Source organism: Telmatherina bonti (assembly GCF_933228915.1).
Source record: "Telmatherina bonti genome assembly, chromosome: 7".
NCBI classification, from domain to species: Eukaryota; Metazoa; Chordata; class Actinopteri; order Atheriniformes; family Telmatherinidae; genus Telmatherina; species Telmatherina bonti.
In genome coordinates, this window is record NC_136625.1 from 14,587,751 (window position 1) to 14,613,626 (window position 25,876).

At 39.0% G+C, this 25,876-nt stretch overlaps 3 protein-coding genes across 3 annotated transcripts in view; all 3 read left to right on the forward strand.

Annotated features, from left to right (window-relative positions):
• Positions 1-1,701: 1,701 nt before the first annotated feature.
• On the forward strand, positions 1,702-4,926 carry LOC306758636 (gamma-crystallin N-A-like; the record flags this gene model as incomplete). The annotated part of the gene is made up of 4 exons (XM_079243974.1): positions 1,702-1,850; positions 2,049-2,297; positions 2,714-2,859; positions 4,791-4,926. The coding sequence occupies exons 1-4, from the start codon at positions 1,830-1,832 to the stop codon at positions 4,924-4,926; spliced, it is 552 nt and encodes a 183-aa protein (XP_079100100.1). The 5' UTR covers positions 1,702-1,829.
• Positions 4,927-9,792: 4,866 nt separating this feature from the next.
• LOC306758656 (activin receptor type-2B-like) lies at positions 9,793-22,702 on the forward strand. Its single transcript, XM_079243997.1, has 11 exons — positions 9,793-10,188; positions 12,235-12,442; positions 13,946-14,061; positions 15,025-15,176; positions 15,326-15,469; positions 15,718-15,861; positions 16,848-16,996; positions 18,333-18,447; positions 18,933-19,071; positions 19,342-19,472; positions 19,679-22,702. The coding sequence occupies exons 1-11, from the start codon at positions 10,137-10,139 to the stop codon at positions 19,871-19,873; spliced, it is 1,545 nt and encodes a 514-aa protein (XP_079100123.1). The 5' UTR covers positions 9,793-10,136; the 3' UTR covers positions 19,874-22,702.
• A 2,274-nt stretch (positions 22,703-24,976) lies between these two features.
• Positions 24,977-25,876, forward strand: part of LOC306758955 (rho GTPase-activating protein 29-like) — a gene marked incomplete at its 5' end in the record, with an annotated part of 28,629 nt that continues 27,729 nt past the window's right edge. Inside the window, one exon of the mRNA XM_079244408.1 lies at positions 24,977-25,259. Coding sequence (XP_079100534.1) covers positions 24,977-25,259 — 283 coding nt within the window. The remainder of the gene's footprint in view (positions 25,260-25,876) is intronic.

The following is a 25,876-nucleotide window of genomic DNA, read 5'->3' on the forward strand; positions in this document are numbered from 1 at the left end:
ATGCTGAAGGACTTCCTGAAGTCCTTCATAGCACATTGCTGCCTTTTGTTAAATTCCCTTAAAAGATAATCTCACATTGCTTTAATAATGTTGAGAATTGGGCTCTGTGGAGGATTTAAAGGCCTGTTGCCACTAATTTTCCTTTTAGTTCATGTGTCATTCAGTATACTTCAGGCTTTATCTCCCTGTTTTCTTTCCATAAGCATGGCTTATTACCAGTCACCCTATTTTGTACAAGGCTTTACTGAATCCATGTCCCAACAGAAGGTCCACAGACATCCTCAGGTCTTGTGTCAGGTCATTGCAGGATTTTTTACTGCTACTGTTCATCTGCTATACATACTTCTCTCGGCTTTGTGTTTGTGCCCACCACTTGTCCAGTTTACTCAAACTTTTTCAGGACAAGCTACTGCTGAACCATGCCAAGTTTTCAGCTGATGATCTGAAGGGAATCCAATTGGTAGTGTAAAAAAAAAAGTCATTTTATTTCTGACAAATGACATTATCCTTGCCTTTCTCTTTCTCTTTTTTTATTGATGCAGATCCACAAATTACCTTTATTTCTTTTTATGCATGAATTATTCACAGGTCAGTTTTAGGTGACCTCATGAAGAAAATGAAAAGAAAAAGGATGATTCTCTAAAAATGTTCAGGAGCAGTGTCGGAACTGAAATTGAGAGACCACTAAAAAACATACCAGAAGATCTGTCTCCTTGGAGGTAACACACAAAGACATGAGGGGTGACTCAAGCCTTTTGCAGTACAGTAAGTATAATGAAAGGAAGTGCTGTAACTTGTTGCAAAGCTGCAAACAGAAAAGCCCCAAAAAACTGTAAAAATGCTGCTCAAATACATGACTGTAATTAATCTTATTGCGGATGATCACATTTGTCTGCACATGCATAGATCATGGCCTGTAAACACCATATAAATGATGTGATAAAACCAGAAAAGCAGAGGTCTCCTCCATGTGAACAAAACAGTTCTGCTCAGATTCCCTGTCTGGGAAAATGAATTGCTGCAATTTATCCCACATTTCTCACCTCTCCTTAAACTGTTATTTCAAATAGAAGCTTAAATCAGGACCAGTACAGGAGCCTCATAGAAGATGAACAGGTCACATACATGCCGTGCAAATCTGTGCAACAGCTGCACATCTGTTCATCACTGCATGCCAGCTTTATTTAACCTGCTTTATTTAACCTGCTTAAATAACATGCTTATAAAAAAAGATGCATTTGCTTTGCCACCTGCTCTACATGCGTAGTTCAGGGATCATCTGTAGATCAGTGGCAAGGAAACAACAGCAATGGATTGCTAAAGAGAAACAGGAGGACTTACAGCTTTCGTGTAAGACTGCCCTCTTCGCCCTGCTGCCGTTAAACCCCTGGCCTTAGATAAGTAGTCTGACACTGACTTGAACCACACCTCCCTGCTGTTCCCTGCCAAAGGAAAGTTTATTATTTGAATCATTCCTGTCCTTTCACCTCTGGTTTAACTTTCCCTCCCTGTGTTTGTTTTCCTCCTCATCTCTCCTCGTCTGGACACAACCCAAATATTGCTCCGCAGCCCCTGACAAAGCCCAATCAAAGCTAAATCTCTCCCACCCTGTTGTGTCGTCTCCTTTGGAGGCAAACTCCAATATCAGCACTGGCACATGTAAGGGAAACTGTCCATGAAGCAAAATGTCTAAACCCCCCCATTGTTGGGCTTTTGTTGCCTCCAGCTCGCGATACCACCACTCTCTCGTTCGGCCATATATATCTGGCAGTCCAAATTTTTCCACTCTTAGACTGTGTGAGTATTTTTCGAAGAGTTAAGAGTGGAAAATGTCTCAGTACTCAGGAAAGGTGAGTACCACAACAAGAATGCAGTCACAGTAAACCTTTCCCAGACCTTTGCAGGCTGCTCACAAACAAAAGTCCATCACAAAGTCATCACAATAATTTAGTCTTTTATGTCCATTCCAAATATTTCTGACTGTTAAATAGCAAAGGAAACATGTTTGCTGCATTTTCATGGTGTCTTCACTGTTGTTATGGAAACAGATTGTGTTCTATGAGGGAAAATGTTTTACGGGGAGGAAGCTGGAGATCTGCAGCGACTGCGATAACTTCCAGGATCGTGGCTTCATGAACAGGGTCAACTCTGTGCGCGTGGAGAGCGGGGCCTTTGTCTGCTTCGACCACCCAGACTTCAAGGGCCAGCAGTATATTCTGGAGCATGGAGAGTACCCTGAATTCCAGCGTTGGAATGCCCATAATGATCACATGGGCTCCTGCAGACCAATCAGGATGGTAAGACTGAGACCCAGGGGCAGACAAATATTTGGTTATAAAAAAAATGGCAGCCCGGCATGGGTTTGGCCTCATTTAGTCACATCAGAGTTTCAAAGAAAATAAAAATGACATTATTAATATGTGTATTGATGCAGGAATGATGTTGCTGCAAAAAACACACTTTTCCACCTTACACTTTTTCACATAACAAACTGACATTTTCAGCTGGAAGGAAGCTACAGTACTGCTGGATTTCAGAAATAGAACATGACTTATAGATAACATCCTCCGCATTCAACGCTTAACATTTCTATAGGCGTGTACACAAAGCAGCCTCGGTCACATAAAGGAGACAGCCTTGGTCGTTTGCAGAGAGGTGAAGCCGATCGTTGCTGCTATGACTCAGCGAGCATGCATGCCATTTTCCTCCCCAGCACGGAGAGCACTACAGGATGGAGATGTTCGAGGGAGACAACTTTACCGGCCAGTGTGTGGAGCTGTGTGACGACTGTCCATTTCTGCAAGCACGAGGCCTGACCAAGAACTGTATCAACTCCATCAAGGTGTATGGAGACGGAGCGTATGTATCTCTCTGGTCATAAATGATGTTTCACTGATGCATTTAGCACTTTTAAAACAAATCTTAAATATGACTGCTACATGGCACTTTCATACTGAAATACTTCAGTTATAAGTAGCAGATTTCTTCTCTGCACAACCAGCTCAGGAGGCAAAAACAGCTGCAAAAACTGCTCATCTTTCCACAAAACACAGCTGCATCTGATATCATTCAGCTCAGAACTCTGGGTTATTTCACAGATAGTTTTTGTTCAATGTGCAAACAGACAAAAAAGTTCAAACCAATTTCATACAAATGCTTTTGTTTGTACAATTAAAGGTTGTACAGTCAGTCCATGCACACCAGGCCTCTGCTTCTCCTGTGGGAAGTTAATATTTCAAATAATTCAATTAATATTATGTCCATGATATCTGCAGCCATGGAACGCTGCTATTATCTAAAAAAAAATGTGGTGAAGATGTTGTAAAGGGAGGCGTCGGGGACTTTATGCAACATGCATGAATGTAAAGTCAGACTTAAAACCTTTTAATTTGGGGGCCATCACCTTAAACACATCATCTTTCCTCAGGGAGTCTCTGTTTTACACAACTGAACAATTTAACCTTTAAAAGTCCCATCCAAGATAGAATTAATAGAATATCATTATTATTATTATTGTTTTAATTTGGAGGCTTTATTTGCCCTTTTAACAAAATGTAAAGAAAAGCAATTAACAACACTTAATATAAATGTAAATATATATATAAATAAGATTTATTACTCTTCAGTGTGTCAAAATTATTGTAGTCCAAAAAGTGTCCACCCGGGGAACGGAAGACAAGCATCAGAGTTCTGTTTTAGGCAAGGTTTTTACCATAAAGTGATGTAAAAGCTTTAAGAAACTGTGTGTATCAAATATGATACACAATTTATTGTAAGGTTACAGAGTTACTGTGGGGATTGTCTGTTCTGGGGAAAGCAGTTCTTATAAAAGGAAACTATTCACAGTGGAAATCCCAGATGGGGGATTTGGTTTTCACAGAAAAAACCTGAAACTACTGCCACTGCTTATAGATAACATGAATGAATGCATTCACTACGTATTGACACCTCCACATAAAATACACAATAAATGTAAAGTCAAACTAAAGCCATTGAAGGAAAGTTAAAGTTCATTCATTCATTCATTTTCCGAACCGCTTATTCCAATTCAGGGTCGCGGGGATGCTGGAGCCTATCCCAGCTGGCTTTGGGCGACAGGCAGGGTACACCCTGGACAGCTCGCCAGTCCATCGCAGGACACAGAGAGATGAACAACCACACTCACGCTCACACTCATTCCTAGGGGCAATTTAGAGTGACCAATTAACCTATCTATGCATGTCTTTGGATGGTGGGAGGAAGCCAGAGTACCCAGAGAGAACCCACGCATACATGGGGAGAACATGCAAACTCCACACAGAAAGGCCACTGACCAAACCAGCTGTGAGGCCACAGTGCTAACCACTGCGCCACCGTGCAGCCCAGAAAGTTAAAGGGATTTCTGTAAAGAAATCAAGGCAAAACCACTTTAAAAGCTGAATGAGGGATTTTCATGTGGAATTTTCAATACTTTTAATCGCACAAACAACATGAGAAACGCTCAGAGGCGCATAGACTGTCTGCAGCTTTCAGGCACTGACCATGAACTGCTCTGCCTTTGGCTTCAAGCTAAGCAGAAAGCTTTTGATGCAGTCCATTTTGCATTTCTATCATCTCTTCACCGCTGTCAGCACCTGCTTAAAGGACAAAAAAAAGAAGGGCCAAATAATGTTTCAATCTTTCTTTCTCTTTCATAAAATTCAGTCAGACTAAAAACTTGGTAAGTTTAAATGAATGAAGTCTAGACCTGACTTATACTAGATATTTCCCATCTCAACACATGCATTTGACTTTATGTCCTCTCCAAACAGCTGGGTGCTGTACGAGGAGCCAAACTATCGTGGCCGCATGTACATCGTGGAGAGGGGAAGCTACTGCACCCACATGGAGTGGCAGGCAGAGAACCCCAACATCCAGTCTGTTCGCAGGGTGGCAAATTACTTTTAAAGCTACCTCACCATTGGTGGCAAAAAGATCAGTCACTGAGGATAAACATGCCGCACTGTCAAATCATCTCTCTTTGACTCAGTGGAGCTGTAGAATAATAAAAGTTGACGAAAATGTTTGAAGCTGCTTGTTGTTTTATTTTTGTACTGAATTATTCAAAGGCTGAAATAAAGTAGTGATCCTACAGCATTATCAATCTTATTTTCATTTTTCCCCTCCTACTTAACCATCATATTTCATTGTAAAAAAAAAAAAAAATGCCTACAGGGCTATTATTCAGGTAATTGCCTTCTATTATACGCTATAAGTGGAAAACCTTTAAGTGCTGCACTTTTCCTCATGCTAATGGATCCATTACCAGGTTATATGAGAAATTTGGTACGCTGCTGACGTTGATTAATAGGTATGTGTGGATTTTATTTATTTGGAAAAAAATAAACTGGCCCAAAGGTTTGAAGAAAACGCAGCTCAATAATCAACAAAGGAAAATGCTCCAGTTTGGAGTCAAGCTGATGCTCAGCAGTCAGCACAGAACAACAGAAGCTGTGTGTCCTCCCCACATGCAGTGTATAAATCAAGAGTAAAAGAAAGATATTGCACAGGTCGACAGTGTAGGTGCACCTGCCCCAGGGAGCTCTGCTACCACCTAGTGTCATTTATCTATTTTACTGTGTTACTCACCTCAGGGCTCTGAAAAGGAAACTTTTAGCATCGCTGAGGAAAACACACAAACACATAAAATATCTCATACATGCTTTGCAAGCTAGGAACACATCATAACAACCCAATACATTCGTTTAAATGACAATAGTGCAACTAAATTAACTCATTTGCAGACCTTGTTATGAGGTAAAAACATTGGTAAAATTCAGCAGCCATCATGTAAACGAAATAGATGACTGCACCGAGGACAATGACACATAAACAAAAACTGACGTTACCTCAGCTGGACTAAGCTTCATACACTTGATCACAAATCAGTTTTGTTGGAGATGCTTGTGATGTGAGTGCCAAAACAGTGGACAAAAAGCAAATAAACAAACAAAGACCAGAAATGAAGCGATGCTTTCCTGGAATGGCTTCATAGAGCTAATCTTTGTTAACTTTGTATCCTCTGTTTTCCACGGAGTGATTCTACCAAATTAAATTTTCCTGATTTCCCCACTCAATTATACCAAGTTACCAGATTATCCTGATGTGAATGGCACTGTTTGGTCCCTTTAAAACTAATCCTAGTCCACTTCCACAGATGATCCTGTCTGCTTGGAGCAATGAGAACTCCAATGTGGACCAAACAAATGAACTCTAGTCCACTTGAAAAATGGGGATTTGGTTTGATTGGAAATGAATCCTGGTCCAGAGAGCTAAAGTGAAGACACTTTCCAGTCCACCAAAGAGAGGAAGTGACATGATGGATATCTTGCTGCTCATACCGGACAGATTCTGCAGAAAACTGCACTAGTTAGAAAACCAAACCAAAAACAAAAACCTTAAGACTGCACACATTTGTTGTGACTCCACTGTTTTTTTAGGGCTCCCTCTTTAGCTCTGGCAAATGATTGAGCAAAATTTTCTAATCAGTGGTCATGTCAGGGGATATTGGCCTCTAGTGTGCAGCAGTTGTAACTGTGTGACACGGTATAGCCCAAGGATACATGGAAATATTGCTGGATTAGGGCCGAATTGAGGAGGCTAGCCTTGAACTAGCGGGTTTGGTTAGGTAAAGTGAAATCTAAAAGCAAACCAAACAAAGGTGCAAAATGATTAGAATGGGCCATCCAAGTCTACTAGACTATCTTGGTGTGAATGCGCCTTAAAGTACAAGAAACAGCACTAACACAACTAAGAGCAGCCCACCAGTCATGTGTCATGTGCAAAGAGAGCCGATGCTTTGTAAGGAATCAGAAGAGCCAACTCACATCAAGTGAACGAGTTCGCTTCCAGCGTTTTCCTTTTCCTGTTTAGCTCTCACAACGCTGAGCCCCCAGCTTAGACGTTTCACATTTTCGACTCCAAGTGGCCGCAAACCATTAAAACACAGGGTTGTACATCTGCGAGAGCTTCAAAGAGCAGCACACATCAATATGTTTGGACTTAAGATACCAGAAATCAAATGAGATTTAACATCTCAATTCTCCAGATAATAAAAAAATTAAGCGTTGATGTAACTTTTCTTCCCTTCTTTAGCATAAGAAGAACTAAAATATTGTTTGAAAACAGGTTATTTTCTTACCACATTTCCTTGTGGTGGTCATTTTCATTCATGATGTTTTCTTGCAGGCTTTGAGGAGATAAGATTTTTTTTTCCCCCCCAAGACCTTCCAAGCAGAAGCAATCATCTGTGATTTGACTGGATATCACCAATGATTCAAATGATCGGAGTAGCAGTCTTCCATTGAGAAGACTGGTGGTTTAATCCTTAACATGTGCCCATGGGAAAGACGCCGATCTCCCACATTGCCGACACGGTCATCGGGATGCAACTGTTGAGAAAGAAGAACTGTACTGTATAGTAAACCCAATTATAAAATAAGAAGTGCTGTGTGAATGGATAAGTGAAAAACTCACTGTAAGGCACCTTATAAAGTGTGGATCATTTATCACTGAGTGGCCTCAACAATGCAACTACATGGTGATGTTTGATGAAATGAGCCCAGCACAAGGACTTTCTAGTGAGGTAAAAAAAAAAAAAGGTAAATATAAGCAAAAGGTCACCAACACAATAAAATAAAATAAAATAAAATAAAATAAAATAAAATAAAATAAAATAAAATAAAATAAAATAAAATAAAATAAAATAAAATAAAATAATGTGAGCCTACAGAACACAATCACATCCTTTAACTGTTATGGGAAGAGTAAGACCTTGCAACTGCTCTTTTAGTCAATTATTATCAATATAACTGATGAATGAAACATTACTTTTTCAGCAAATGTTGACTTGATATATTATTGTCAGAAACAGCAGACAAAATGTCACAAACAGCGTATCTTTAAGGATCTGCTTTTTACTGCAAATATATATTTTACCACCCCTCCTTTTTTTTTTTTTTTTTTCTGACCAATATACTTTCATGAATATTTTCTATCACTTTTTAACCATCACAATACATTTTTTTAACAATGGATTTTTCCTACCTGAAACAAATTTGTCCACCAGTCTTTATCATACAGTGCACAATTAAATATTAATGTTTTGGACAAGTGGTATAGGCTCCCTTCACTGGGATTTTGCAACCCAGTTGCAGCATGTTTTATATGTGCCACTGCATCAAATTCCCAATATTCTCCTTCTTGACATGTCATTCCCTAGTTGTGACCGTTGGACCTCTAATGAGTACTCATGTGCTTTCTCTTGCAACTGTCATGACAACTGAACATCTATCTTTACAAGGTTTCGGTCTTGGCCTCTATTGAGTTACAGGGTCAATACATGATAGCTTAATGAGGAAATGCTTTGTCTTGAGTTACACTCAATGGCACTAGTTTAAGGACGATTACCTATAGCTAACCCTGTTCCTAGGACATTTGCTGCTTCAATTGACCGAGTGTTACCAACATGCCATTAGTCTGGATCAGAGAAAAAGGAGGGCGGCACTTGTGAAGCAAAGCTTAATGATATTTCAACTATGTCATTCTTGTCTCTTTGTGAGAAAGGAATTTTTTTATTTTGCACAAAGACCTCGGCTTTGAAAATATGTCGTGAGTGCTTTGCAAGTAAGCTGCATAGATACTTATTGTAACAATGGTGACACACATAGATTACCTGCTCTAATGGAGGTGAGCATTCTTTTCTTAATGGGAAAATGATAAGAAGGTGTACCTAATTACTCAGAGCAAAAGAACTTTAATCTTTACTCTTTTGAGAGAAATACTTCTAAAGGTGGTTGTCTGTTGGCAGGGAGACCTGATTAGTGGGTCTGCATTCAACTCCGTGACCCATTCCTTTTTAATATCATGGATTAATTAGGAATTAATAAAAATATATGGACTTTTAAAACCAAGCACCTTCTCTGAGAAGAATAATGTCCTCAGTGATGCATTGTTTACCATAATACGGTTCTACTTTAGCTTCTTTATGTGTATATATTTAATATTTAATGTTGTGTAGAGGTGAAATGAGAAATTGGAGCAAACGCATTTTAATAGAATTTATTGTATCATGTTACTGCAAAACTAGGGCATCTATTTAAAGCTCTACCACTTATGCATAAAATATCATTCAGATGGGGGGGGTCTGAATTCATCACTTTTTAGTACTTGTGGGAATACAATAGATATTTGTCACATTCACAGGCAAAAAGCTGTAAACCTAAAACATTTATATTTTGAAGATAGCATTCCTTTTTATCATTGTTGTTGCTCGGATTGGATATAATCTCACCCAGCCTATATTATCATTTATTTCTATTTAATGAGGGTAAGTTTGTTGCCGTCCCGTTTTTACCATGACAGATACGTTAATGTTAATTAATTAAAACTATGATTAAAACCTATGGCTAAGTGATAAGAACCAAGAAGTGGAGCTAAATCCCACGTCTGTGTACAAAAAGTACAAGTCCCACGTCGCTTGAAAGCGGAACAAATAGCGGCGTGGGAGAAACGCCAGTCTCTCTTTTGCACTTTTAATTTCTTTCGCCGTGTGTGTAAAATCGCGAAAAATGATCGACAGGACGTTACAATAAAGTAATTTCAGGCGTGTGTCTGCGGGTGTCGGGTTAAGGTCATTCTCTGGCTGCCTGAATTCCCCTCTTTGTGTTTACACATCCGGGTTTCCCTGTTTGCAGCCCATTCCCCATTTAGAAGCCATTTTGGACACAGATCAGTAACATGCATGTAAACCCCGACCGACCTCCCGACGCAGCGGTGCTACTATTCAACTGAATAACCTCAAAAAAGAGCGCCGAGCTTCCGACTTGGATGTTTTAACGCCTTTTGGGTCCACTTCCGTCGCGAAATGTCGCATCTTTTAAGGGACTAAACAGCCCCCTCGGCAGTCAATTAATCGCTCGTATCTTTTCGCGCAACATTGTTGCAGCGCCGCGGCTATTGACACGCGTTGTGGTGGTGGTGGAGGTGGTGGTTAGGCTGCTGGAAGGACCGGAGGCCTGTGGTCGTTTTGATCCTTGGACTGATGTTTTGGCCAACCTGAGTTTTAATGTTCGCGTGGGAACGAAGGGGGAATCTCTGTCCTGTATTTAAAACGGAACATGTCTTTTTCATGGCTGACTTGTTCACTTCTTCTGGGAACTTTATGCGCAGGTAAGCATGCTTGCGGTTCAATTTCCAACTGTTTTAGTCGACGCATTTTTTTTTTTTTTTAAATTCCTTTAACAGTGTAATATAAAATCTGAAATTCAAGCATAAGCTCGCGTTTGCTAGTATAGTTTAAACTTTGCTGGCAGTGAATACTGTCGTTCAGTCGGGATTTAAATCTCTCAACCATAATCTCCTTTTTTTTTTCTCCGCGTTTAGCCGCTACAGTCAAATAGTTCTCTCTCGGGATTCATTTGAGAACTGCTTATTAAAAGCGTTTTAAAATACGTTTGTTTTATAGTATTTTCAGCTCATGTGAGCCTTTTTTTTGTTTTGTTTTATTTTTAAACGGTATCCAATTTTAAAACTGTTGCGTCCCCCCTGCTTTCCTCCTCGCCGGTGGCAGGAATAGAAAGCAGCAGCTGCACCAACATCCTGAAACCATATAGGCTACATCTCAAGTCTGTTCTCATATTTGTAGTTTAAAAAACAAAAACCACAGGGTTAATTAAAAAAAAAAAAAAAAAAAAAAGCACTTCCTCATGGAGGATTTTCTCCAATCGACGTCGTTTGATTCGCAGAGACAACAGCTGAAGCTATAGTCTTAATTTTGAGGTTACTGTTACAAACAGCTCAGTTTCCAAAGCAGGGCACCACGTGAAATTGAGCACGAGGATTGTTTTGTCTTTTGTTTGGGGACTTTCTTTTTATTTATTGTTGCCCGCGTTTGCATGTGCACGTGAGAACACTTCATCTACCTGGGCATGCTTTTCAATGTCTGAACAAATATTTGTTCAAACAAAAATCCACTTTAGATTTTCCTTTTTTTTTTTAAAACGGTGGTAAATCTTTCACTGAGGCACAGCTGTGTGTCAAACTGCGCTGCAGCTAAAACCTTTTTATGGTTTATAGATTAAGGCATGGGGTGTACAGTAAGCTGCTTCTCCAGAATTCATGTTGTTGCTGTGTAAAGGCTCAGTAAGTGACAGGGGGAGGGGGTTGGGGAATGATCTTGTAGTAAAAGTCCTCTGGGATCATGTGACCACAAATATCAGAAATGCCATCTCGGCTCAATGGAGCATTGAGCTTCACTGCTGTATGAGTGTGTGTGTGTGTATCTGTGTGTGATTAGTCTTTACAACATTGTCTCTCTCTGGTCCGTCCTTTTAAAAAAAAAAAAAAAAAAAAAAAAAAAATATATATATATATATATATATATATATATATATATATATATATATATATATATATATAATGAGCATGATGTTTGGTTATTACATGCATCCATGTATGATATAATATCTATTGTATGTTGCTGGACAGCTAAACGTGTGAATGTGTGAGTGTACGTGTAGAGTGAATGTGTATGTGTAGTTGGGTTGGTGGGGGTAATGCTGGGGGGATGGGCAAGCTCCTATAGGCAGGGATTTAAAGAGACAGGCACTATTTTTCTCCTAACAAAGATCAGGCATAAATATCGGAAGATGTGTTTTGAATGATGTGTCCAACATGTTATCTGCTTCAGTCTTCTGTGTGACGAGTGTGTCCAACATGGAAAAACCAATGAGAGACCTTTTTTAATTGGAAGAATTTCAGGCTATTGTTACAATTCCTCCTTGTTGGAGGAAGTAGAAATAAAAAGTCTTATCTGTCCTTACAGATGTGTCTCCAGAAGGAATACTTATCAGTGGAACGTAGTGCGCCAACGTGTGTATGCCGTTTTTCTATACCACAGCAGGCAGATCATTGTTTTCTAGCTAATTAAATTCTGTAATTTCACCAACCATTTAGCTTTTTTTCTCTCTGAAAAGATCTTTTAGTCAATGGGATTATGCTGAGCCAGTATTCAGCAAAAATTTTCGTAGCCCAGAGGAACTCCCTTTTCACTACAGAGAGCTCCCAAAGCTGGCTATGTGCCAGAGCGATGATAGTCTCTGCTACGAGATGTTTCGCCGTGGCACAGAGAGGATCCTATGCCATATGTCTGTGCTTCCACTGTCAGGTTTTAATTCATGAGGGTGTGAGCTGACCGAGGCCTTCTGTCAATAACAGGGTACAGTCTTGGCGAAGCGGAGACCCGGGAGTGTGTGTACTACAATGATAACTGGCGCACGGAGAGGACCAACCAGAGTGGGTTTGAGCGCTGCGAGGGGGATAAGGACAAGCGCCTGCACTGTTATGCCTCCTGGCTCAACTCCTCAGGGACCATCAAGCTGGTGAAGAAAGGCTGCTGGCTGGACGACTTCAACTGCTATGACAGGTCGGGTCACAGCGCGGTATCCAGCTTACACAGAGCGAACTGGCAGTTAATGTAGCGGCGTCACATGTTGATCTAACTTAATTACTGCATTTTTTTTTAAAAAAACACAAATGAAAGATTTGATGGTGAAAAGATTATTTCGGCATATGCTGGTACTTTATTTCTACACAACAGAGGAATCAATGTTGTAACCTTTTGATGTAATGATGTAAAACAGCTTTAAGATGCCGTCTTGAATATTTGAAGTGAAATTTTCACAGTATTCCCAACATTTTGCAGCACTGGATGGCCAAAACAAGCAAATCTGACCTAAACATGACACATAACACACACACGAAGCATTTACTGTTCATTTTCATGTTGCAAACATGAGTCTCAGCACGTTAGCTGCTCTTATAAACCTTCTATTCACAATTCTTCTGAGACTGTCCATTCTTTCAAAGCCTGTTAAAACATTCAGGCATGCACATTTGGATCACTTGTGTTGTCTGATCAGTGATTTAAACCCTTAAAGATACTTAATTCATTGCAACAACTTCGAGTTGCAAAAAAAAATGTGCATTATACAAGGACCAAACGCCAGCAAAAGTTTAGAAAGTCATTTCCATAAGTGGAAAGTGTCTTTGCTTCCAATCAGTCTCCCTAAAAATGACTTGCATTGACAGCATAGAGTGCAGTTCAGTGTCCACAGCCTGGTGATGGGAAGTAAATATGCTGGCATTGAGCCACTCAGGGTTTGGGTTTTGAATAGTTGTTTCTTTATTTTTTATAAACCACCTCATGTGTAACTGTGTGACACAAACATTGTAGTTTAGACAGTAGTCTAGTGGAAAGTAGTTAGTGGCAGTAGTTGCTACTAAATGAGTCATAAACAGCACATGACTTTAACCAGATTATGCTAAAGAGGTGTGTTTACAACAGTTTGGACATTTTTAAATGCAGACTTTTTCATCTTATTGAAGAAACAGAATTGAATCCTGATAAATGAATGAGCTGTTTGTTTGTTTATTTGACTGAAGTGAAAATGCTCTATGCAATAGTTGCAGCAAATGAAGGGCAGCAGAACAAGTTAAACTTGATTTTGTTTTTCTTCTTTTGGAGCTTTAGGTAACCGAGGAGCGATACGATGAATTCCGTTTGGTCTGAAAGCCTCCACTTCTTTCACCTCTGCACTTTTCTTGTAATCCTCTGTTTTGTATGCCTGTGTAATTCTGTGACTTAATGATGTCAGTAAAAGAAGAGTTTGTTGACTGGAACATTGACACCGCTCCCTGTAACCAAAGCCAAATGACACATCAGTTAAATAGTCTGGACAATAAATCGGACTCGAATTACTTTGTCCTCAAAGAGTTCAAGCAAAGACAACAAACACACCATCGACTCGGCTTTTCCAAATTAAACGTCTTGATCATAAACAGAAATGAAGGTTTATGTTTTGTAACTTCCATCTGACCTTTTTGTTTTGTTAACAGAAAATCATGCAAGTGTCATTTGATGTTTTAGGCAAGAGTGTGTCTCCATGGAGGAAAACCCTCAGGTATTCTTCTGCTGCTGCGAGGGGAACTACTGCAACGAGCGGTTCACCCATCTTCCTGATATGATTGGCAGCGGCGACCGAGGTGAGTGGAAAACGCTTTCTGCGTAAATGAGCTTCTTTTTTTTTTTTTTTAAACTTTGGTAACTCAGGCTGTTTTATTTTTTTAAAACTCATCTTAGATTTATAATGAATTGCATTTGATTCATTTTTCTGCTGTTCTTTTTTTTTTTTTTTTTTGACCTGTAGTAGTTCTAACTTTTCTAAATACCACCTGATCCCATCCAGGTATCGCTGCTGGTAACTCTAGATTAGAGATATGTGACACTCTGGGATTAAATGTCATTGTCTAAGGATAACAAGTGATAATGTTGATACACAATGAATTATATTGACTTCTATTTTAGAAGTTTAACAAAAGGCCGTGCATTCAGAGGATTTGGATAAGCCCTGCTGATAAGTGATAGTGGATCTGTTGTGTCCAAGTGTATGATAATCCCGTGACTGATGCTGTCACAGTCATGTCCATAAAGCTTTTTTTTTTTTTTTTTTTAATCCACTTCTTGTTGTCTTATTATATACAAGCCCCACAGTCTTTTTATTTTTTTTTTTTTCTTTTCTCTTTAAAAGTTATTTCTCTTGGATTTTGTCACATAAGAAATTGTTTGCTTATTTGAGGATGCAATATTCAGTTTGCTTGGTTTTGCAATTAGCTGTATTTTTTTATTTTAAAGTACACTCTGGTTGCTGGACTTGCGTGTGATGTTGCATCACTGAGTATCTCTACATGCATAGTTCAGCGCTGATTATCAGCAGAGCAGGAGGCGACAAAAATCAAATGGTTTTATAAGACTTGCTTCTTGCTTTCCTTCAATCTTACCACAGCTAGTCGTACGTCAGTCGAGGATCAAGGCTGGTTGAGCTCAGAGAAAATGTCCTCGTTATTAAAACCAGGTCCCGCAGTCTGTTGGGGATGCTGGTAATGCTGCTTCTAACCTGCAGGTCATGGAGCTGACTTGCTGTGATTCTTCTGTTCCCCTTTTTCCAGTGAAAATCCGGCCTCCACCCCGAGTGCCATCCTTGCTCAATGTGCTGGTGTACTCCCTGCTGCCGCTCTGTGTGCTGTCCCTGGCCCTCGTTCTGGCCTTGTGGATGTACCGCCACCGCAAGCCTCCCTATGGCCATGTAGACCTGAGCGAGGTGAAAAGACTTTATTCTAAAGTGATAGATTGAGGCAGTCCTCATTGTGGTCTGACTTGCTGCAGGACATTTTTTAGCAGTTGTAATAAAAGGCATATGTTTGATGGATTTAGCAGAGTAATGAGACTTTTATTTTCATGTTGATTCAGGATCCTGGACCAGTTCCTCCATCCCCTTTGGTGGGTCTGAAACCCCTGCAGCTGCTGGAAATCAAAGCAAGGGGGCGATTTGGTTGCGTTTGGAAGGCTCAGTTAATGAGCGAATACGTTGCTGTAAAGATTTTCCCCGTTCAGGTATGTCACTGATGTATTCGCGTGCAGTTTTCTGTCTTGCTGTTCGCTGCTTTGTACGGAAAACGGGCAAATTTCCATAAGATTGAAACCTTTCACTCTTTGAGAAAAACCCAGAATGTTTCTAATCAACACTTCCTGTTGTTCTGAAGATTTGCCAGACTCCTGCTGTGACATGTAAAGCAACAACTCCTTTCTCTTCTGTGAATCACCAAGGCTTGAACAGAAAATCTTTTGGTTCGTGTTTACAGGATAAGCAGTCATGGCAAAATGAGCGGGAGATATTCATGACCCCAGGGATGCGGCATGAAAACATCTTGCGTTACATTGCTGCAGAGAAGCACGGCACCAACCTGGAAACAGAGCTGTGGCTAATCACGGAGTTTCACGAGAGGGTGAGAGCATATCCACACACGTTGAGCATGCACGCAGATTCCTGCATCATTTTACAAAGCAAAGCACTGCTGGCCCTTTTCCAGTATTTGGCCGAGCCTTTTATTTACCTTTTTAAAAAAAATACAAAAAAAAGCATCACAGCTTTAATTAAAGGGAGGATTTTATTTCATGCATTGAAAGCAGTAATGTGTTTTAGATTTCATCGTGTATAATAGAAGTCATTTAGGCTGCATTTGGTCTTGAATACTGAAAGGTAATATTTCTTCAAATGAGTCTGAGGTGATAATTTTTATTTTTTAAACCATACAGTTAAATACTCAAAGGATTGAATGAGCTGTCGAGTACCTCAGATGTGGCATTATGTTAAGGCTTTCTGATAGGGCATATTATTCTGTACATAATAATAATATATTTTGTATTTTGGTACACTTGCAACTGCAATTCAATTCAACGTTATTTATATAGCGTCAAATCACGGCAATGCCATCTCAAGACGCTTTACAGACAGAGGGGAAAACATAATGAAGGCCAATTCAAAATAGCCTATATAAGGAAACCAACAGATTGAGTTGAGTCCAACTCAATCTCCCATCCTGAGCAAGCACACTGGCAACAGTGGGAAGGAAAAAACTCCCTTTTAACAGGAAGGAAACCTCGGGCAGAACCCGGCTCAGGACAGGCAGCCATCTGCCTCTGCTTCCTTCCTTGCTGTTAAATATATAATATTAAATGTGTAAAACATTTTCTTTAAATATGAGTTCAGAGAATTGGTTTGTATTTCTGTGTATTTTAATTGTCCAGCAAAGGGGGGTGTAATTTATCACAGTCACAGGCGGATCTGGGAAGTACTACTTACGTGACATGGTCACAGCAGCTGACTTCTTGGTTGCCGAATAATAGCAAAGCTTCTTAGTGATGGATTAAAGATTCTTGCAGAGTTGTTAATCCTTGCTTCTTAACCTTTCATGCGTTTGTGTGTGAGTAGGGCTCATTGACTGACCACCTGAAGGGTAACACTGTGACCTGGTTGGAGCTGTGTCACATAGCGGAGACAATGTCCCACGGCTTGGCCTACCTCCATGAGGACATTCCCAGCTATAAGGGAGAGGGACCTAAGCCTACCATTGCACACAGGTAGAAAAAACATTTTAAGCATTACCTGTTCTAATGATGCCCCAACAGGACTTTTTAACTTTAGGCTTCGGTCTGAATGTAAATCCCTATTTCAATATTATTAAAAGCAACATTATAGTTTGTTGCCCAGATTTAAAGATGTTTTGAGTTTATGGGTTGCACTTAAATGCATCGTGATCTTGTAAATTTCAAAGTCTGAGATGCAGAGTTGATACACGGTACCCCCCCTAACATGTTTTCACTGCCTTTATTTGGAGCTTTTTTTTTTAAAATGATAAAGACGCAGCGAGTTTGTTTTGAACAGAGATGGCACAACTGTGCTTCTGAGATTCAGTCTGTGTGGAGAAACTACAGGATAAGTACTCAAAGGAGGATGTTTATGAGCAGCAGGGGAAGATTGGGAAAGTCAAGCAATCTTTTTTTTATTTTTTTTTAAACCTTAAGAAGGTTTCTAACAACATGAAATGACCCAAGAGTATCTAAGTAGGAGTCATAAAAAGCTACTTGGATTCTGTAAATGTTAAGGGAGGGGGTTTCAATGCTTCCCTTGTTGTCTCCTTTTGCAAAGTATACACTGGAGCACCTTTTTATGAAAAAAAATGAAATGATTTTGGTCCCAGAATTCATTGCAGGTGCACCCTTCAAAGGGATGCTCAGTTATATTTACTTTGTCACACTTACTGTGATTTGTTTGCAAAATTTGACGGCAAGAGGGTGAAAGAGCAGTCTGTGACAACAATAAATGGTGCATTTGTATCATTTCCTTTTCTCCAACCATGATATTAAAGCAATATTGTTTTATCTTAGTTTATGAACATGATACATGCAATATACAGCTTCTCTGTAACAATGTGATAAGATTGCAAAAGATCTTAAAGCATTTTTTGTGAAATATTTATTGAACATTTTAGCTTCAGTTTGGTATAGATGTGGTCATCAATTCACTGACTCCCCCCCCCCCCCCCCCCCCCCCCCCCAAGTCCTCAGAAACCTCTCCTCTTGCTTCTCTTCATCTCATATTTTCTAAGTCAAGGAAAATATCTTATGAAAAGGATGTTTTTAACTATTGAACTATATCCTAGGTGCCATTGTGTTCTGTTTGGGCATAGGGGGGAGCACACAAATTTCACCCAAATTCATCTTTTGGAATCCCAATTTGCCACAGACTGATTTAACACAAACCTTTTTTTTAACTTTTAGATCATGGATTAACTTCCAGTAGGGTGCTTGTACTTGTAGCTTAACCCTGACAGTTTGCTGACTAATTGGTGCAAATGCTGTGACTGAAACGCTCAACTCAATAAGGCAGTTTAATAACAATGAATTAATTCCCCAGGGACTTCAAGAGTAAGAATGTGATGCTGCGAGATGATTTAACTGCAGTCATCGGAGACTTTGGACTGGCTGTCCGGTTTGAACCTGGAAAGCCTCCAGGAGATACACACGGGCAGGTATGAGGGAATTCACCTGGAATTTTCATGTATGCATTGGCTCCAAAAAAGAAGATTTTGTAGCTTTAACCTAGTTTTTCTTACACATTTTATGCTTTGTACAGTTGTACAAATATCCACACACTCCGAAGTATATATTTATCTTCAAAGATAAAACAAAGTTTTGTTTTTCATCTGTGTTTTAGTTGGAAGAAGTTCCATGGGATAATGGTTTCCAGTAAATGTAATGAATGGGAAATAATGAAATGATCTCGAGGCTTTAGCTCCGTCAGACAGGAATATACACAAGTTTGAGTTGATCTGCTCTGAAAGCTAATATTGATATTTGAAGTAACAAGCAAGTTTGATAAAAAGCTAAACTCACACAAGTGGAGATATTTATACATCATAACTCGCAGCTGTGTGTCCATGTAGGTTTGATGCGTTTTTTAAAATTTCTTTTATTTAAACTGCAGTCTAAATGTAACGATACATTGTCCGTGCAGGTTGGTACGAGGCGTTACATGGCTCCAGAGGTGCTGGAGGGAGCCATTAATTTTCAGCGAGACTCCTTCCTGAGGATAGACATGTACGCCATGGGCTTGGTGCTGTGGGAGCTGGTGTCCCGCTGCTCAGAGACAGACGGTAAGTCAAACAGGGCAGGAATGCTGCTTCGCCCACAGGTGAAAGGTCACTTTGCTTCAGGCTGGCCTAATAAACAAAGGATTAGTTTTCTCTTTAGTTTTGTCTCCAGCGTTGTCTGATCAGAGGTTAAGTTCTAATGAGGATGCAGTTACTCTTAATATCTAATATTGTCATTAATTTTACCATTTGTTTTAAAAAAAAAAAAAAAAGTGATTTGTTTGTTTTATTTTCTTTATGTTTTGCTCTTTCCACTCTGTTGGCCCACCTCAGGTACAGTTGGCGAGTACATGCTGCCGTTTGAGGATGAAATAGGTCAGCACCCCTCTCTGGAGGATCTGCAGGATGTGGTCGTGCACAAAAAGATGCGTCCAGTCATCAAGGACTGCTGGCTCAAACATCCTGTGAGTAATTGTAGAAGAATGGCTGCTGTAGAAGTAACAGCAATACCAGGATGCCTTGCATCCTTTTTTCCAGTAAAGACTATTTGAGGACGCAGTTCTCTGGATCAGATCTGGGGTTTTTTCCCTTCGAACTTGTAATATTCAAACTTCCAAGCAATAATAGTAGAAAAAACATCTACAAATGTGCTTCTTGTGTACGACTTTAGGGCCTGAACCAGATGTGCGAGACCATCGAGGAATGCTGGGACCACGACGCAGAAGCACGGCTGTCAGCCGGCTGCGTGGAGGAGCGCATCAGTCAGATCACCAGGACGATAGGTGGCACTACCTCAGACAGCCCCGTCTCCATCGTGACGTCTCTAATCAACGAGGACCTACCTCCCAAAGAGTCCAGCACCTGAACGGGTGACACCATCCTTCACCCGAGCTCCTGACTTTTCGTTGTTTAAATCCAAACTCAGTGGATCTCCGTGAATATTTAACAACATAAAGATCCTAGCAACTTAAACACAGCTGCTATTTTATCCCAATACTGGTATTTTTGTTGTTTATTCCCCCTCTGTTCAGTGTTTTTGTGTTGGAAGTCAGATCTTACTAACACATCCATCTGCTGTAGTGGAAGTAGTAAAAAGCTATGCGATGGGCACATCTGATAATACCCATGTGTCAAATCTTAAACTGTATCATTACCTCATGTATTCCTTTTTGTGTTTTAGTCTTTTTATTACCTCATGAGTTGTCGTCTTTCCTGTTGTAGTCATGATCGTCTGCGGCCAAATGAAATGAACCGTTGCTCCAAACCTCAGACGATGTGCTGCACACCTCAGAGGAACTGTTTTGAGACTGTTAGACAAAATATATTCATCTTCCTCAGGGGTCGAAGCTTCTCTTTTTTTTTTTTTTTTTTTTTTTTTTTCTTTCTTTAACTTGGAGGGTGCTCCCTTATATTAAACCTGTGAATTCCTCAGAATAGAAAAGGTGAGAGGAAAAAAGCGTAAAATGAAGAAAGAAAAAAAAATCTGGAGCACAGGTGTTTTATTGTAAGGGAGGGAGCTAAATGAGAGCCGAGCAGTTGTATTGGACGTTTTTGACTTTTTTTGAAGATTTGGGACAAGCGTCTTGTCCTCAGAACTACCTCTCAGGTATCAAGCAGGCTTCTTTGGAACATTTTCTCTAAGTTGAGAGCCAAGCTATCAAGCTAGCTATCATGGACATATTCCTGGATTATTCTTTTTCTTTCTTTTTAGTTAGTTGAAATTCAGAGTTACTCCTTTGCCGGTGCCAGGGGCATTGACGGATGCTGTTCGGAGTTGCAATGTTACACATTCTTAAGTTTAACTGTGTGTGTGTGTTTGCGTGAGAGTGGAAGTGTGAGAATCTAAAGATTTAAGTGATGCGAGGCAGATAGTTTTTTTTGTTTTTTTTAAAGTAAGAACCATGGACAGGTAATTGGAAGTTTATTCTTGCAAGGGCCATACTTGAGCAAGCAACATGTCTGTTTTTTTTTCCCCATGGGTGTTTGGTCAGTAGACTCATTTGGACACCAGTTACCAGATACCTCAGTCACTGTATGTCATGCAAGGAGAACTCAATGGTTGCCTTTGTCTCAAATGCAATGCCATAGCTGTACCATAACATGAATACCATACATTGAATGTCCGTTATGCTGCTGTGACTATTCCAGGATACTCAAGGATTTGTAGATGTTCATGTATTCTTTGTTAATATAACACTAACATGTGATAGCTATCCATTTTGTGAGGCTAATATCCTGTTTTATTTCTGTTCTTTTTGTTTTGTTTTCATTTTTGACTGGGTAAGCCCTCAGCTGCTTACTCCTCCTGATTGATCTCAGATATTCTGACAAGTACCTCAGGCTTTTTTCTACATGAATATCAAGTTGTGTTATGTATTTTATTGTGTTTTAGTAGTTAAGATATTTTATTACAGGTTGGGCCTCTTTGTCTGTGGAGATTTTTTTTCCCCCTAGGATAGCCTTACCAGTTTTCACAGTGTTGATGCTCTACAAACCTAAAAGAAGATAAGAAGATTCTTGTAAATATACGTGTGTGTAAACAAATATTGAACACTGATCTTTTTTCGTTTGTTTTTAAATACAAAATCAGGGCATTGCTCTTACCTTGCAGTTACAGAAAGGGATTTCTCAGCTCAAAATCTACATATTTAAGTTATTTAGTCTACTATCCCTGAGATTCTCTTTTTTTTTTTTTTTTTTTTTTTAAACAGTGTTACTGATATTGGTGAATAATGGTATTTGCTTCTTTGGATTAGAAGCTGCGAGGGTGGTGCTGACATTAGAAAACTTTGTTTTTGATCTATACACACTAATGGAAAAAAAAATACCCATTTGTTATGTTTGGTGCGGGCAGCTTCTGTGATTGGCCACTTGTTTAAACAGTATTGCCTCAATATTAACCTGCTGATGTGATGTTCTGACACGTTTTAGTGATAGTTTAGCCACATTGGACAACACACAGGCTCATCTGGTGTACTTTGATTAGTGGTGTGGAAAAGATAGTGATTTTTAACAGTGATCTGTAGCTTGGAAACTATTGTGTTTGTATCCACTTGACTGATACAGCATCATCAGGATTCACATGAACAATATCATGTCTGATTGTCCAGCAATATTTACTATACAGCAATAGACATTTGAATATTCTAGCTTAAGTAATTAAACTCCGCTGTGACGAAGGAGTTATTTTCTGCAGATCAGGATAATACATCTTATCACATCTGGATCAGGCTCTGATGGTCCAATTCTCCAGATGGAAAAAGGAATGGGTTGAACTTTTCTTTCTTTAAAAAATTTTTTTTGTTCAACCTATATTTTTCCCCCATCCCCAAACGTGACCCAGGTGCTTTCACAAATTGTGCCAGAGAAACAACGGTCACATGGGAAAATCTGCGGTGATCAGTTGTTCCCTCCAAACACTGTCTTACACCCAGCTCTTCTGAACCGAAAAACCTTGTTACCTCATGCAGTACCTCGTTCAGTAACGCTAACATGGAGTCAGTCTCATCTTCAACAAAATAGGGGGGGAGATTATCAAATGTGTATATATTGATAAATGTAAAGGGTTTCTTCCTTTCCTGTGTGGATCCTGTGAAAACAAAATTCTTTTTTATTTACAGTAAGCATATTTTTCTTATAGTGTGAGTGAATGTTCGAATTGAGTGACCTTCCCTGTTTATGTGAACTGTGTGTGTGTGTGTGTGTGTGTGTGTGTGTGTGTGTGATGGTTGGTTTCACTAAATCAGTGTGAATGACAACTTTATCTGTGCATTGAAATTAGAAATATAAATTAGATGAGAATACATTCATCTTTTTGTATATAAAAAAAAAAAATAAAGACAAATCCCAATTAACCATGTAAATTGAATTTGTTGCATTTTTGTGTGCTTGTATAGTTTTACAAAATTAAAAAAATAAAAAATTACAAGATGATACGAATAAAACATCAAGATCCACATCAATTTTTTTTAGTGTTTTGTTTTCTTCCTGTATATGTAGCCTACACTAGATGGCAGCAAGCTTGCCAACACTATAGTTCAGTTTAAGACATTTTTTTGAGTGGGCAATACAAACATAACTATCTCCTTCCATTTTTTTTTCAGAAACAAAAAAGAACAAGTTGCATCTCATCTCTATCCTATACATCAAAAACAGAATAACTTCTGTAGAGACTAGAAAATACAACTATCTAAAATATATGCAATAGACTTGAAGGGAAAATCTCTTAAAGGTGGAGTATGTAAGATTTTCAATATTTTCAAAATTAACTAAAAAAAAAAAACTACAATCATAATTAGTTTTTTTTTTTTTAAACATGTAGGTTCCAGTCTGTCCATATTTGATGTTATTAAATTACAAGTTTAATTAATGAAAAAGACCCTTCTTAAATGTTTGCCTACCAGTAAAAAAAAAAAGTGCTTTTTGTCATTTGTCATTAATTAAACTTGTAATTAAATAACGTATCAAATTTGGACAGACTGGAACCTACATGTTCAAAAACCTATTTATGATTGCAGTTATTTTATTAGTTAATTTTAAAAATATTGAAAATCGTACATACTCCACCTTTAATGTATTAATAACTTCAGTATAAAGAAGTGTTGTTGTTTTTTTATTTGCGTATATTCATGAACAAACAAACATTCATTGCAAAATATTGGAAAATGTCTAAAACATAATTTGACGCATTCAGTGATCATCCGTTCAATTTTACTTTAGCAGAGAAGGGAAGAAGAGACCTTCTAAATACTCGGTTTAAGGCGATATAGTTAATGAGACTTGCAAGGTTGTTTATTTTAAATGCTCATTAAATATTTTTACCATCCGACAAGAATAAACTTATTTTTAGAGTTATTTTAAAAGTAAGTCGAGACAACCTCAACATAAGTGTTCGTCTTTTCTTTTAAACCATAATTGTAAAACGTCCGTCGGTACTTGAATGCATCATGGCTTTTTTTCTGGGAGTTTGTATCCAATGAAAACGTAGCTGATGTGACACGTGACAAACCGAGTTCTAAATTACGATTGACTAGAGAGTTGCCGAGAATCAGCTCATTCTCGACATACAGTGAGTCTATCCGGTCAACTTTTTGGCTTTGATGGAGATATTTAATTTTTAACCTTTTTCTTTCTTTTTATTTATTTATTTTTTTTTTTAAACCAGTGGGATTATTCTTTATATTTCGCAGCCTTTGTTAAGAAAAACTTAATTTCGGTACTCTGGCCACTATGACAACCTACCGAACTGGTAAGTTTAAAAAACCGCATTTTGACGATGCCAGCGAAGCAGCTCATGACCCAGGTCGGCTTTTTTCCACACAAGACACAACATCGCTTTTCATTGCAAACTGTCAGATAAACGAAAAGCTAATTTTGCAGAGTTTAAATTAATGTTTGTGTAAGGTAAACATGTTAAATAAGCATACCCCTTTCTTTTTAAATCGCTTTAAAAGGTGTAATGTGCTGGTTTATATAAAAATGAGTGATGTATACAGTTAACGTTATTTTTATATGTAACGTTCACGGTCTCGGCTACCAGCAAAAAAGTCTTAATGTTTGATATTACTGACTAAATACAAGTTAAATGTTGTTATGGCAAGTTAGCCATCATTTAAAGACATTAACCTTCCTTTACAATGACAAACTGGACCTCATAATTTAATGTTATGCCTACTGTAAAACCTGTAGTATGGCATAGTTTTCACAGTTTGTTGTGATAATAGACCCATAAAATAATCAGGTCTTAAAACGGTAACAGTAGGTCAGTGAGCTCTGAAAATAAATTTCCCACTTTAAATACACACACTTTAACCCCCCCCCCTTCTTTCTTTCTTTCTTTTCTTTTCTTTTTTTTTAAACATATCCTTTGTCTTTCAGCCTTGCAGGGACGAAGGCATCGTGGTGAGTTCAGGGGCTAGCTGGCCAACTGTACCACCTGCAAAAGGTGGCAGCTGCTCCCATTGCTGGGATGCTACGGAAGAGCAGCAGTAGCGGCGGCGGGGCAAAGCAAACCCAGGAACCACCAAGGCACCCCTCGAAACCCCGCTCAGATTTTCTATCAGCAGGATCCAACAAAACCTGGGCCATGGGCCGCAGCACCAGGAACCCCAACCCTCTAAGCAGCATGGGGCTTTCGTCTCGCTTGATGGGGGCTCCAGGAGTGGACCCGGACTATGTAATGCAGCTGGTTAATGATGTGCGGTGGTTTGCTGATGTATTGCTTAAGCTCAAGGATGCTTTTCAGCATGAAGGTGAGTTCAGGTTAAACTGGATTGCAGATGTTTTGTGCAGGGGTTTTGACAGTCAAGGAACTGTAAAATGACATATAAAGAAACAAAATGTAGCCTTGGCTACTCTTGTTTCTTACTGTTCTACTCATATTGAGGGTATTAAGGTTATTTGTGATGATGTGTTTTATTTAAGAGCTGTTCTCTTTCTACTTCACTACTCCTTCAGAATGAATTTTTAAGATTAATAGTGTTGCTAACCCCAGTTAATGATTGGAAATGTGTTGCATTCAGTTAGTTGTAATGACATAATGAAGGTTTTTTGTAATCAGTTTTTTAACTAAAGACAGACAGCAGTTGCATTTTCGTCCTTTTAAAGATGCATATCCTTTGAGAACGTGCATTATATTTGCTACATCTATGACTGTTCTCTCTGTGGTGAGCCACTCGCTTAAAGTATGCATAAATACCAACACTTTAACCATTCAGCAACATTTTCAACATAGCTTTAGTTACTATTACTTTAACTCAACTCCACAAAAGCCAGTTAGAAGCGTTTGGTGCTTTCTGGATCAAAAACTGCAAACATGGTTCTAAAATCACTTCAAATGCATTAAAAAATCTTTTTAGAAGGCTGCAAC